This window comes from Babjeviella inositovora, assembly GCF_001661335.1.
Source record: "Babjeviella inositovora NRRL Y-12698 unplaced genomic scaffold BABINscaffold_8, whole genome shotgun sequence".
NCBI classification, from domain to species: domain Eukaryota; kingdom Fungi; phylum Ascomycota; class Pichiomycetes; order Serinales; genus Babjeviella; species Babjeviella inositovora.
The window spans coordinates 338,060-351,847 of NW_017566845.1; the positions used below are offsets into that span (position 1 = coordinate 338,060).

At 49.3% G+C, this 13,788-nt stretch overlaps 6 protein-coding genes across 6 annotated transcripts; 3 read left to right on the top strand and 3 right to left on the bottom strand.

Moving 5' to 3' along the window:
• Positions 1-322: 322 nt before the first annotated feature.
• Positions 323-1,921, top strand: END3 (End3p). The gene has a single exon (XM_019129197.1). The coding sequence runs from the start codon at positions 330-332 to the stop codon at positions 1,464-1,466; it is 1,137 nt and encodes a 378-aa protein (XP_018984404.1). The 5' UTR covers positions 323-329; the 3' UTR covers positions 1,467-1,921.
• Positions 1,922-2,113: 192 nt separating this feature from the next.
• Positions 2,114-3,012, bottom strand: ALI1 (Ali1p). The gene has a single exon (XM_019129198.1). The coding sequence runs from the start codon at positions 3,004-3,006 to the stop codon at positions 2,143-2,145; it is 864 nt and encodes a 287-aa protein (XP_018984405.1). The 5' UTR covers positions 3,007-3,012; the 3' UTR covers positions 2,114-2,142.
• A 472-nt stretch (positions 3,013-3,484) lies between these two features.
• On the bottom strand, positions 3,485-5,065 carry CCT2 (chaperonin-containing T-complex subunit; the record flags this gene model as incomplete). The annotated part of the gene is made up of 1 exon (XM_019131873.1): positions 3,485-5,065. One exon carries the CDS (start codon positions 5,063-5,065, stop codon positions 3,485-3,487), a length of 1,581 nt encoding a protein of 526 aa, XP_018984406.1.
• Positions 5,066-6,612: 1,547 nt separating this feature from the next.
• Positions 6,613-8,163, top strand: BABINDRAFT_38092 (Ca(2+)-binding ATP:ADP antiporter; the record flags this gene model as incomplete). Its single annotated transcript, XM_019131854.1, has 1 exon — positions 6,613-8,163. The coding sequence occupies one exon, from the start codon at positions 6,613-6,615 to the stop codon at positions 8,161-8,163; it is 1,551 nt and encodes a 516-aa protein (XP_018984407.1).
• Positions 8,164-8,561: 398 nt separating this feature from the next.
• On the bottom strand, positions 8,562-9,908 carry BABINDRAFT_162150 (uncharacterized protein). Its single transcript, XM_019129199.1, has one exon. It carries the CDS (start codon positions 9,593-9,595, stop codon positions 8,936-8,938), a length of 660 nt encoding a protein of 219 aa, XP_018984408.1. The 5' UTR covers positions 9,596-9,908; the 3' UTR covers positions 8,562-8,935.
• Positions 9,909-10,053: 145 nt separating this feature from the next.
• PMS1 (ATP-binding mismatch repair protein) lies at positions 10,054-12,992 on the top strand (the record flags this gene model as incomplete). The annotated part of the gene is made up of 2 exons (XM_019127130.1): positions 10,054-11,408; positions 11,700-12,992. The coding sequence occupies exons 1-2, from the start codon at positions 10,236-10,238 to the stop codon at positions 12,990-12,992; spliced, it is 2,466 nt and encodes an 821-aa protein (XP_018984409.1). The 5' UTR covers positions 10,054-10,235.
• Between the last annotated feature and the right edge of the window lie 796 nt (positions 12,993-13,788).

Sequence of the window (13,788 nt, forward strand, 5' to 3'; positions counted from 1 at the left end):
GGTGACAACATTGAGGCGCGAACCCTACTTTCTTTTTGACGTATATTCAAGACATTGTTTCACTTATTGTAGACTTGCAGCCATACCCAATGCCGATATAAAACAAGGGGTACCCAGTTGGTAAAATATATTAACCGTTAAATTGTGTTTATCAGTAATGTACTAGATTATTAAATGGCTGTCCATCTCCAAAACACGGTTGTCCTGTATATCCCGGTCGTGCCCAGGCCAGGGGATATCGCTCGGGCGAAGTCCAGACGGTGCCTGGGGTACTTATAACTGCCAGCGACGTTATCTCCCCTTCTACCACCATCACCTCCCCACACATAATGGCGCCTAAACTTGAGGAGTGGGAAATCAAAAAGTACTGGGAGATTTTCAGCGGCTTGCAGCCGACGGATGGGAAGTTGAGCGGCGAAAAGGTATCGCCGGTGTTGAAGAACTCTCGCCTCGCCGACGCGCAGTTGGGGCGAATCTGGGACCTCTCGGACATCGACAGCGACGGGGAGCTAGATTTTGAAGAGTTTTGCATCGCAATGCGCTTGATCTTTGACGTGATCAATGGCACCATGTCCGATTTACCAGAATATCTCCCAGATTGGTTGATTCCAGCGTCAAAGTCCCATCTCATCCAAGCGAACCGTGCCCTCAACCACCAGCCGGTCTACGCCGCTTCTTCCGACGACGATGATGAATTAGGGGCTTTATCTGACGATTTCGATTGGTACATCTCGCCTACTGACAAGGCCACGTACGAGACCATCTACAATTCCGCCACGGATCATCTCGGGCGAATCCGTTTCGCTGCCTGGACCGACTTCTACCACACTTTACCGAACGTTCCGCAGACCGATGTGTCCTCAGCCTGGAACCTTGTGAACCCGAAGCAGTTTGAGACGATAGACAAGGACCAGGCGCTTGTTTTCTTGCACATTTTGAGCCAGCGCCAGCGCGGCAGACGCGTGCCGCGCGGCGTGCCCGCATCGTTACGCGCGACGTTTTCCAAGGAGGTTCCGGACTACAGCTTAACATCGCACCAGGCGAATGTCTCACGGACAAAGCAGTCTTTTGCCGATAGCTATGCGTCCCGAGTCGGTGGGTCTACGTCCAGGAGCAATACTGGAACTGACTTTTCCGCTACAAAAGATACGGACTGGGAGGAGGTCCATTTGCGCCGCGAGTTAGCAGACCTAGAGGCGGTGATCGCAAAGGCCGAGGCCGCGCCGGAGACAAGTGGTGACTCGCTGCTAGCCGTGGCGAAGCACGAGTTTACGCAGCTTTTGGCGTACAAGGAGGCTCAGTTGCTGGCGCAGGCGCGCGCACCCGCAGGCTGGGCCGGGCCCGAAGATGATATTACGTTGATTGCCGAGCAGGTGCAATCGTTGGAGGCGGTGATGGCGAGCAAAAAGGCTGAATTGGCAATGTTGCAGCTGCAGATTGCAAGTGAGCGGAACGAGGTGAAGTGAACATAGTGTCGCTCGCTTTGACACGCCGATTCTTTAGAAATGTCAATTATAATTCAACAACCGAGAGAAAGGGTGTAGTGGAACGAAGCGAGCGAGGGGTGAGCTAAGTCAAAGGCAGCAGACTGTGGAGCTAGGTTATGGTACGGTGTGTTGATAATGCCAGTTTCCATCGTAGGCAATCTCTTACATACTGGTTGCAAGAATCGAAGCTGGAGATTTGGTTGACGAAAGCGGAGTAGGACGAGGGGGTGAATTAATAGTAACATCAACGAAATGAGGACCTATTGCCGATCCTAGCATGAGGACGTCTTGTGAAGATCGGACAGCCAACAGTAAGCCTTCATAGGCATGACTAGAAATTAAATATAGCTGGATCTTTCTGATATAGCCTGATTGGAAATAACTGTATCCTTTCCATATACCAATAATCAGCCGGATTATGACATTCCTTAACGTGTGACTTTTGCAAGCACGATAAAATGTAATGCTGCCTTTAGCATTTGGAGAGCTCAAATGCTCAATCTCTATCAGGCTGGTCTCCAGTTTAGCCCCTTAGCTACTGCTTACACCAGCTCGGCTTTCGAGCCGAGCGTTGTTAACTAATAAATAATATAATAAAACGGGGCAATTATACCACCCCTGAAGAAAATGCATATGCCATCTACCGGGAGTCTTTTTATTTCTTTGGCGCGCCCTGAGCTGACTCAGGCTCTGGGGTTGGCTCAGGTTCCGGGGTAGGCAACTTGAAGGACTCTGGGGTGTCGTCTCTGCCTGGGCCAACCTGTTCCCAGACGGAGGAGCCGACAGAGAAGTTTCTGAACGCCTGGGTCAACTCCAACGGCTCGTAGACGATTCTGTGCTTTTCTTCGTCGTATCTGACCTCGGTATATCCAGTGGTTGGGAAGTCCTTTCTCAATGGGTGGCCCTGGAACCCGTAGTCGGTCATGATTCTTCTCAAGTCTGGGTGGCCCTCAAAGAAGATTCCGAACATGTCGTACGCCTCACGCTCAAACCAGTTGGTACCCTCAAACAACGGAACTACGGATGGCACTGTGGACAATTCAGATGCGTAGGTCTTGACTCTGATTCTAGAGTTGTATCTGTGCGACAACATGTTGTACACCACGTCGAATCTGTTAGTTCTGGACGGGTAGTCGGCACCTGTAACGTCCATGCACGCCTTGAACTGGGTAGCCGTGTGATTCTTCAAGAACTTCATGGTTGGGATGAGTGCAGACGGCGCGACGTAGATAATAATCTCGTCCTTCCACACGGAAAACTGCTGGACAAACTTAGGCAAGCACGCAGTAATGTAGCGCCCGAACTTGTGTAACTCTTCGGACTGCTCTCTGTATCTGTCTGCTGGGTTGACAATCGCAGCGTGGAGTTCACCCGGGTCGGCTCTTGGCAAGGATCTCACGTCGACGAGCTCCTCCTGCTTCGTCACGCGGGCAGCGGAGAAGTGTCTGGCATTGGCCAACACGCGCACGCTTTTGGCGACTTGGAACGCGGTTCTTTGAACGGATCTGGCGGAAATCATATTGCTGGAGATGGCGACACACTTAGCATGTTGTTCCTGTGGTTGACTTTTTTAGTAGGCCTGTACGCTTGGTAGAAAAGCAAATATTCTCAGATTTCCATTGGCTGCGGCAGCAGTACACGTCACGTGGGGTCGACTTCCCGATTGGGGTATATGTTGGGGATAAAGTGACTCCATAGGGTTTATTCGTTCGGCGGGTGTGAAGCATTTAGTAATGGTTTGATACATTTAGATGGGTTATATGGTAGGACACCAGGCAAGATATGAACGAGGCATTGGACAATGATGATGAAATTAAATTCTCTGATCTGGAGCAGCATAAAATTTGATTCCCTCAATTATAACCCAAGAAATTACTTAAACGGACATTTGACCGGTTAATACTCAAATAGGACCCTAGAGTTATATTAATTATACTATACACATAAACTGACCTTCGGCCGTTTATCGCTGACAGACCTTTACCCATAAATGCTCTTTAGCGCATGTTTCTATCAGCGGTTCTTGGCTTGGCTCTGATAATGTTGTCCACTCTCAACAAAACCTCTGCAGCCTCGGACGCAGAACTCACCACCGCGTTCTTCAATTTGTACGACTCGACAATCCCCAACTCTCTCATATCGGCAATCACACCATTGTTCAAGTCCAACCCGGAGGTCAACATCCCATTGTAGATCGAGGATCTCAATTTGGTGACCAACTCCGACGAATCAAACCCGGCATTGTCGGCCAAGATGGTTGGCAACTGTCTCAACGCTCTGGCAAAGGCCTCCACGGCCAAGGACTTCTTGCCCTCCTGGTTCTGTGCAGCGGTGTCCACAGCCTTGGACATGATCATTTCGGCACAGCCACCACCGAGGGTGGTTCTGGTCTCACGCGTGGTCTGCGACAACACGGACAACGCATCGTGCAAAGATCTCTCGGCCTCGTCCAAGACTTGCTCGGTGGCACCTCTCAAAACAATGGTGCAGGCCTCACCGGCGGCGACACCGGAGAACTTGGTCATAATGTCTTCGCCGATGATGACTTCTTCGATAACGTCGCAGAAACCCAACTTGACCATTGATGGCTCATCAAAGGTGGAGGCGACCTCACCGCCGGTGACAAGGGCCAATCTCTCGATCCCGTCAAAGTCCGCATGCTCGATGGTGTTAATCTTGGCGTCGGTAAAGAGCTGTTCCGGGTAGTCGTAAATTAATTGTCTGTTGATAAAGACGTTGATGCCGAACTTGGAGATCTTTTCAACCTTGGCGCGCATCTTGTCCTTTTCGGCCTTCTCTAACTCGGCCAACTTGGAGGTGGAATCGACCTTGAACTTGGCACCAAAGATCTTGACCTTGTCGGTATCCATAGAGGTGTTGGCAATCAAGATTCTGGCCTTTTCGAGGCGCTTTGGCTGGTTGACACCGAAACGCTTGTTCAAAATGAACCCCTCATCCAAAAAGGAGTCCGCTAACTTGCCCCCAGACTTCTTGATGATTTGGATGTGCTCCAAGTTGGTTGAGCCCTTCAAGCGGAGAATGGCGTCCACTGCCAATTTAGAAAAATACTCCTTGTCCTGCGACAAAATCTTGGAGGATAAAGTGGTTCTGGCGATGTTGATCAAGTCCTTTCTGAAGGCAGCCGGGTCGCCGGAGTTGTCCACGGCAACCCTGTCCAAAGCGTCAAGCGCAGCCTTTGAGGCGATCCGGTAACCTTCGATGATCGTCTGGGGATGAATCTTGGCGTCAATTAACTTCTCAGCCTCTCTCAACAACTCAGCCGCCAAAACGGTCACGGAGGTGGTACCGTCGCCCACCTCATCGTCCTGAACCTTGGAGATGTTCACGAGGACCTTGGCCGCGGGATTGTCAAATGGAATAGATTTTAAGATAGTGGCACCGTCGTTTGTGACCATGGATTCATTGCTGGACGCGCTGGTCAACAACTTGTCCATACCCTTAGGCCCCAAGGTGGTCTTGACAAGGTCACCCACGGCAATCGCACCCACAAAGGACGAGAGACGGGCGTTTTCCGCTCTTTCTTCGGTCGCTTGGTCGTTGAAAATCTGCACAGACATTGTTAGTGGAGGAAGTGGTGGCGTTCGGTTTTGATGGATCTCGGCGTCTCATTTTTTTTTTGTAACGTAACAGATCGAAGCGCGTCGAACTTTTTCGAGCAAAAGCACGTGAGGTGGCTGCCGGGAAGACGGCACGTGATCGAGATGAGGCAGATTGTAAGCTGTGTGAATGATGTATGGCCAATCTTTGCGTATGTCTAAGCATTGAAAGAGACTTGGTGAGGGGTTATAATAAGCTGCTAAATTGGGGGTGGACTCGGGTTATTCCGGCGAGGGGCATAAACGTTGGTTTGGCGCTAACCGTTATAAAAGGAGAGGTGCGTATTATCGGAGATCCAGATAGGGAAAGGGCCTGAAAGTGTATAGGGCAGCTTCAACATGCAACTGCCCTTGCTAATAGAGTAGAGTGATATAGTTCGCCAGAAAGAGTAGACTTTTAATAAACCATTTTTCGCTGAGGCATTTCGTGATAACGATAAATACCATCAATTCCATGGAAGGAAAGGAGATGTGTTCCATTGCCTGCCTACCATGTATCAGTCCCACAAAACCTCTACTTTTAACGCATAGGGGCCCCGCTACAGCTTGCACCTAGATGACTAACCTTATTTTACCGGAAACTGGGATCGTTGTCACCGAGTTTGTCATGTCAGTCAGGCTGACACCTTTCATGCAGGTTCTACGACTCCGAAAGTCCGAGACAGCGCGGTCGGCTTTCCCCGATGTGGTCCAATGCGATAGTACAACGAGGATTAGCAATATATTTAGTTCTTGAAAAGAATGCAAGGATAGTACTGAATCAGTTTGACTGGACCGGCCCGTATAATATGTTACCCCAGCTTTTGTTGTCAAACTTCAATGCAGATACCCGGCATACAGCTTAAACGTGGAAGTCGAAGCGAGCAGCCACGACCAGGCAGCTTTACCTAAAGGCAAGCATACCTTTTTGTGGAGCGAATACTGGCAATCAACAGCCCCACACCCTTTTTATGCATATAATCATCTCGCAAATGCCAGTGCTGTCGCTTTATTTGAGGCCCCGATAGCGCACGGCATCGAAAGGACTCCGGGAGTCGACTTCCTTCTCCGCGGAAAGTGCCGCACTCGGTGCACACAAAATTTTCAGCTTTTTCCTGTATGTCCAAAACGGTCAGGCGCACGCGAGAAAAATGCTTCTCGTAAACCAATAGCTAACTGCCAATTTGAATTCATTCGGCACATCCACTCAATCGTTCAACAATTGAGTAGCAGATACCTACACGTGTTAAACCCTTGGCTACGATACCAAACGCCACTACCTTCAGCCAAACTTGACAGACCTTGCCAAGCTCAACTTGTAATTAGACGCCAGCAAAGCATCGTGCATTCCAGCAAAACGTTCTACAAACCTTTTGCATCATCCAGGGCCCTATTAGGTTTTCACAGCTTTGTCGCATATCCATTTGTTGGTTCTACCAAGACGGCCAAGTCGTATATTGACGCCCTTGCCCGCTGCTTTATTGCATAGTCATCATTTCATAACCTGTGCATAATTACACAACCCCACCATGACTACCGTTACCACACCCATCACCACCACGCTGTCGGCCGCGGAGCTTTTGGCGGATGACCAGAAACTTTTCGAGTCGCTAGATATCGACAACACCGGGGAGATCACGCTCAGCGAGTTCCGCAAAGCGCTCAAAACCATCAAGCATCCTTTGTGCAACAAGCCAGACCTCATCGGACAGATCTTCAAGTCTCTCGACACTAACCACGACAACATCATTGATTTTGCGGACTTCAAAAAGTACTTGCAAACGACCGAGTCGCAGATCCTCGCGGGCTTTGACAAGATTGATAAGGACAACGATGGCCGCTTGAACAAGGCGGACTTTGTGGAATACTTGAAGAAGACGTTGAAGATCAATGCATCTGCGGCCAGTGTCGACCTGTTCTTCCGCTGCGTCGATACGCAGAACAACGGGTACATCACCTACGAGGAGTTCCGCGAGTTTCTCTTGCTCATGCCACGGCTCAACGGCTCGCGCATTGCGACCGCGTACCAGTTTTTGATCGAGGACTTGGACGTGTCTTCCGATGGTGACGTGACGTTGATCAACGGCTTTCTCCGCGGCTTTGGCTTCTTCCTAGCAGGCGGTCTTGCCGGCGTGGTGTCGCGAACGTGCACCGCCCCATTCGACCGTATCAAGGTGTTTTTGATTGCCCGCACGGATCTCTCATCGACGCTTTTGCACTCCAAGAAGGCAATCTCGTCAACCGTCACGAAAGCCCATGCGGGTGAGGTTGTGAGCCTGAAGAAGATCCACTCGCCGTTGGTGAAGGCCGCGAAGCTGATTTGGAAGCAAGGCGGCATCCGCGGGTTCTACGTCGGAAACGGGTTGAACGTTGTGAAGGTGTTCCCTGAATCAGCCATGAAGTTTGGTTCCTTCGAAGCGGCGAAGCGTTTCTTTGCCAGGATCGAGGGCGTCGAGGATACCAGTCAGTTGTCGAAGCTCTCCACCTACATGGCCGGTGGGTTCGGTGGGGTGGTCTCCCAGGCGGCTGTGTATCCGATTGACACGTTGAAGTACCGTGTCCAGTGCTCGCAGTTGGACTCTAACGTCAAGGGGAATCGTCTCCTTATCCAAATTGCCAAAGAGATGTACCGCGAGGGTGGATTGCGCATCTATTACCGTGGTGTGATGGCTGGTGTCGGTGGGATCTTTCCGTACGCCGCCCTTGATTTGGGAACCTTCAGCACTGTTAGACAGTGGTATCTCGAGAAGGAGGCAATTAAGCAGGATTTGCCTATCGAGGAGGTGAAATTACCGAACCACGTGGTATTGACCATGGGGGCGTTGTCGGGGACATTCGGTGCTACGATGGTATATCCGATCAACTTGATCCGCACGCGGTTACAGGCCCAGGGCACATACGCCCATCCGTACACATACGCGGGGTTCGGCGACGCCGTGAAACAGACGTTGATGAGAGAGGGGTATCCGGGGTTGTTCAAGGGGTTAGTGCCGAATTTGGCAAAGGTGGCCCCAGCAGTGTCGATCAGCTATTTGATGTATGAGAACTTGAAGACCTTGTTTGGGTTGGATACAATGTAGTCATAGCTACAAAGCAACTATGACACCATCTTGTGAACCAGTCATTATGTGAAACAGCTTTCAACTGGTACCAGCCCGCTGTATCAAAGTGACGTCTGCGAACTGCCTATTAGCGGCTATGGTCTTCTGAGGTATTGTACCCACTGAAACACTCCTCTTCTGGTGACACTGTACTCGCAAAAAGTCTAGGATAACCCCATGACAGCAATTCCCTTCTGATAGCCTTACCTGTATATCTTCAATGCGCTCACTCAACATCTCAAAGACTTTCTAATCTTATTCTCTATGACGATTTCTTTTAACCTTGCCCTTCCATGAAGTCCACGGTTCTAACCTTCAAATTGGCAGGTTTGGTAAGTTTACACGAGAGTGCTTTTACGATTCGTTTTAATAGATACCTTTATTCGTTCAAAATCCATAACTAAGCCCTAAAGTTACTTTGTAGAGCTTATGTCGACAACAGGGGGGTGGAAACGTCCTTCTTTGACCTATAGGGGCAAGCATGGAGTTATTTTTGGAACTGGCCTTAGGATTTATGGCAATTAGCAGGTGGAGCGAGCTATATCCTTTACTCGTAAAGGCTCGACCTGTAACATGGTTTTATCACTCCATTCGTTTCCCTCTAATCCTCACACTTTTAGAGGTTTGCATCTTTGGCATTTTCGCGGTGACGTTGAACTTGGATCTAACATTCGCTCATCATAGAACTCACCCTATTCTTCAACGGAAGCATTACACTAAGCCCTTTTAGCACGCCGATTCCCCCAACCCATCAACCTCGTATTACCCTCTCCACACACGACAGAATCCGCACTGGCCCCGTGCATATTTCCTTCAACGGTATCACCTTCGTGGCGGGATCTTCTAACGTAGAGCTTGGTTTACTATCCTTTTCTTCACTGGAGCACAAAATCCAAGCAGGCTCGTCAATCATCCTCAACGTTCTGACAGCCTCGAGCATAACGGTAAAGTTTAATGGCACTGGAACCTTCTCTTGATCTTTCTTTAATTCAGTAATCAACGTGAAAAGACTGGCTCGGATTTGCATATATAGCGTTTCCCAGGTAAAATCCTTGAACAGACGGATCTCTCGCTCCTGGTCGCCATCCGCCAGGGCGAGAAACTCGCTGAAATCAAACACATACCGCTCTATCACGTCCTCTGTACTCTCTTGATATAACACAAGCAGAAATGTGTTGATTTCCCCTGAATGAATCTTGCCAGTGCAGTTGTCCACAAGCTTTTCGAGGTAGGCAACCACCCCAGGATGGCGGGACACAAAGCACGATAGGTTGAAGGAGTTGACAGTAGTGAAGGATTCTTTGGGGTAGACGCCTTTATAATACAATACCTGGTAAAAGGCCGCGATGAGGTACTCTCTGATGGTGGAAGATACGTTTTTGGCGTTTAAGGGGAGGTAACTTGGCTGCATGCGGAACTACGAAATGTGACTGGTTGTGTTTCAACACTAGGAATGCGCGGCAGAGCAAAGTGCTATTATGGATAAAGGATTTTCCAGAAACAAAGTGATACCGAGATCTTTCTTCAACGGTGGCTTCTGACGTAGAATAAGCGTGTGCAGCGAAGACACTGATTGATTTTGTGGCTCAATCAAACGTGGGGAATACTGAGAGGTGAAGTCCGCAGGATGTATGCTTTCGATAACGGAGAAATAATGTGAGGGCTATATTTTTCATAACAAGGCTGTACGATGGTTTATTTTTATGCCAGTGGAAATATAAGCCCCACAGCTATATTGGTCTGGAGCATAGGAAGCTCAAACATCGATGGCAAAAGTTTCGGTCTGCATGTATGTATATCCTGTATAATTATACTACGCGTGAGGCGCGATTGCCATTTTTCGGATGAGACGCGCTCTTCCAGCTTAATAGGATCTTTTGTGTGGCGTATTTCAACTCAGCTCATACGCCAAAATCACCTTTAAGAGCAAAAAAAAACTTCGGTTGATCCAGCTTACCGATTAAACTAACCCTGTGTCACAAGAAGCACCTACCTCACTGGAAGCCCCCTCCCCCCAGCGCTCATTACCATTCCTACGAAATATTATAAACATGTCCATATCCGCAATCAGCGTTGGAGACGTCCATCGAATCACATCAGGGCAGGTGATAATCGACCTCACCTCGGCCGTCAAGGAACTCGTCGAGAACGCCATCGATGCCCATGCCACCAGGGTTGATATCGTGTTTAAAAACCATGGAATCAGTGCCATCGAGGTTTCAGATAACGGGGACGGGATTCCTACGTCGGACCACGCCAGCATCTGCCTTAAACACACCACCTCGAAACTTACAACCTACGAGGATTTGGCCCATGTGGCAACGTTTGGCTTTCGCGGGGAGGCTATGAGCTCCTTGTGTGCCATTGCTGACGTGCAGGTTACGACTAACACCGATCCCAGGATTCCCCGTGCGGCAAAACTTGAGTTTGACCGTTTGGGAAACCTTTCCGCGAGCTCCGTAGTTTCCGCCACCAAAGGGACGTCCGTATATGTGTCCAATTTGTTTGAAAACCTCCCGGTGAGACGGAAAGATTTCATGAAAAACGCCAAGCGCGAGCATCAGAAGGCGATGGCGATTCTCCAGGCGTATGCGATTATTAACACTGGCGTGCGGTTCACATGCCACCATGTAACCGAGAGGGGCAAGAAGACGCTTCTGTTTTCCACCGCGGGAAACACCCTCAAAGGTAATTTGATCAACGTGTATGGTTCCAACGGAATGCTGGGACTCATACCGTTGGACCTCACACTTGATATCGCGAAATTCAAGGTGAAAGGCGCGGTGGGAAGACCGGAAATTACTTTCGTGGGGTTTATCTCAAACTGCTCGTTTGGTCAGGGGCGGTCAGCGGGCGATAGACAGCTTTGGTACATCAACAAGCGGCCTGTGAATCTCCCCCAGTTTCTGAAGGTCATGACTGAGGTTTACCGGTCATTTAACAACGTGCAGTTTCCAGTGCTCATCCTCAACATGGAAATCGACCCTGAAGCGTTGGATATCAATGTGACTCCCGATAAGCGCACCGTTTTTGTTAGCAACGAGAGTGTGGTTCTCGAGGAGTTGCGTGAACGTGTGTATGAGATGTATCTGATGCTGGGGAACGTGATACCGAGGATCCAGACCACCGGATTGCAAATGAGCGGCGGGAAAGGTCCAGCCTTCGGGGACATCGTGTCGACGATGAGAACGAGAGAAAAGTTTTCAGTAATTGATAGATCCCAGGTAAGGGGGACTTCGCCAGGAGAAGAACTGCAAGCTACGACTCAAAGACTTCAGGAGCTGCAATATTCCCTGGATGACGAACCAGAGAAAGAGGATACAGATGAAACCATGGAAACGGAGTATGTTATCCTGTCGGAACTTGAGGATTTAGATTCACAGAGGGAAACAAGACTGAGACCCACAAGAAAGGCTCTTCCCGTGCTGGAGTCTCGGAGGACACAGAGGCGCAGCTATCGAGATTATGAATATGCTCTGCTGAAAAGGATCCCCGCAACGGATCTGAAATTCCAGTCTGATACTGAACTCAGTGACCACGAGAGGCTCGACAGCCTCACAGACCTTGACAAATTCCGGAGCTTGCTTCTCACGCCCACCCCGACGTCGCAAACCACCAGCCTCGAAACACCCACGATGGTGATGAATGTGGGCGAGCAGCAGTTTGTCACAATGGTGGCCAAGACCCGGGGTGGAATCCAGTTTACCCCAGAGATCGAGCTTGATGCGGATTCGGCACCAAAGGAAGACCCCTTATTTGCGGCCGAAGAAGAAAGCGATGACCAAGGAAGTTGCTGTTCTTATGGGCACGGGGAGAAGAAGGCAGAGGGGGTTCCTCTTAGTAATGAAACTCAGAAAAATGTGTTGTTACCTTTACAGGAATTGACTATGCCCGACGGCGGCCCTCCCGATGTAAAGTTGGAAGACGCTGATTTTAAGATTCCCTCGTTGATTTCTATTGCTCCGACTAAGAGATTAGGGGTTTTGACCTTTAGATCTAGCAAACTCATCCACAACCTCAAGACAGGCATTAAGGTGAATCCGGCGGAATGCGTCCCGATAATTAATGCAAAATCACTTATGGAGCGCGCGGCTCCTTTGGACGACAAGGAGGTGAGGGATGTTGCGATAGATGCAGTGGAAGCGGAGAAAATGCTCACGTTGATGGTGGCAAAAGACGACTTTTTACATATGAATATCATCGGTCAGTTCAATTTGGGGTTTATCATTGTCACCAGGAAGAAGCAAGATAGTGACGCCACGGACCTCTTCGTGATTGACCAACATGCCAGTGACGAAAAATACAACTTCGAAACGTTACAGAAGACAACCGTTTTTCAGAGCCAGCCACTTGTTATTCCGCGCGACTTGGAAATGAACGCCATTGACGAGTTGGTGGTGATGGATAACGTTGCGGTGTTTGAGAAGAATGGGTTTCGGTTGAAGGTCTGGGAAGACCGCCATCCAGGTAGCCGCATCCAGCTTCTCTCGTTACCGATGTCTAAAAATACGGTTTTTGATCTTAATGATTTCGACGAATTGCTTTACTTGTTGAAAGAGGCGTCTGATTCCTCGGACAGAGTGAAACGGTCTCTCAGATGCTCCAAGATCAGAGCCATGTTTGCCATGAGAGCCTGCCGCAGCAGTATCATGGTTGGAAGACACTTGAAGCGAGGGACGATGGTGCAGGTTGTACGCAACTTGGGCGAGCTTGATAAACCGTGGAATTGTCCACACGGGAGACCCACAATGAGGCATTTGATGGAGATGAGCAACCGGACCCTGTTCATGGAGGATTACGCCAGTTGAGGAGCTCCGTACCGGTGCTTGCACTAAATCTTGTACATTCGCCATAATGTGACCCTTAAACTAGTATTAATTAGTAGTGCACCGACGTCTCCCCGTCTTGGATATATCTGTCTTTTGCAGGGAGGAATTTCCCATGCTTGTCAAAGGTGTCGCCATACATATATAGTCCCATATCTGTACTAAAAGTACAAGTACTATCACAGGTTTTGCCAAACATATCACTATGCAATATATACACCACGGTTATAATCGACTGGAATGGGGGTACGCATACTAAAACCAAAGCTTTCGGTAACTGGATCATAACACGGAAGGGTTCTTAGTTAGACCTTACCACTTCCGTTGTCTGCAGCTTTCCAGTACCCTGGATGTGGATGAAATGCAATGCGGCTGTCGGCCCACAACCCGAGGAAGGTAATTTGAGAATAGAAATCCTTCGTCGTTCACACAGGCATAGGGCCTGGCTGCACTGCTTCTTATTTAGCTAATTGGCGAGTCTTACACCAGACCTTATCACCGCGTTGGAATAAAGTTTTCTAAACCCCCAATTCCCGAGTACTGCGCTAGTCCGGAAAGTTGGCAATTGGTAAACGCTATACTAAACGCAGTGGTATGCATATTTAGACGGATCTAGATCGGCGTCTGCGGCTTGGACAAAAACTGAGATCAACGTACCTGCACTTGCTGCCAGCCCCTGGTACTCTGTAACACGAATCTGCGCGATCGATGATATCCCCGGGCTTTACGGATATCATAACTTGGATTGGGCGCACATCATTAATGAGTGGATGCCCAT

Coding starts and splice junctions, on each gene's coding strand:
- END3 (XM_019129197.1), top strand. CDS start 330: ATGGCGCCTAAACTTGAGGAGTGGGAAATCAAAAAGTACTGGGAGATT.
- ALI1 (XM_019129198.1), bottom strand. CDS start 3,006: ATGATTTCCGCCAGATCCGTTCAAAGAACCGCGTTCCAAGTCGCCAAA.
- BABINDRAFT_162150 (XM_019129199.1), bottom strand. CDS start 9,595: ATGCAGCCAAGTTACCTCCCCTTAAACGCCAAAAACGTATCTTCCACC.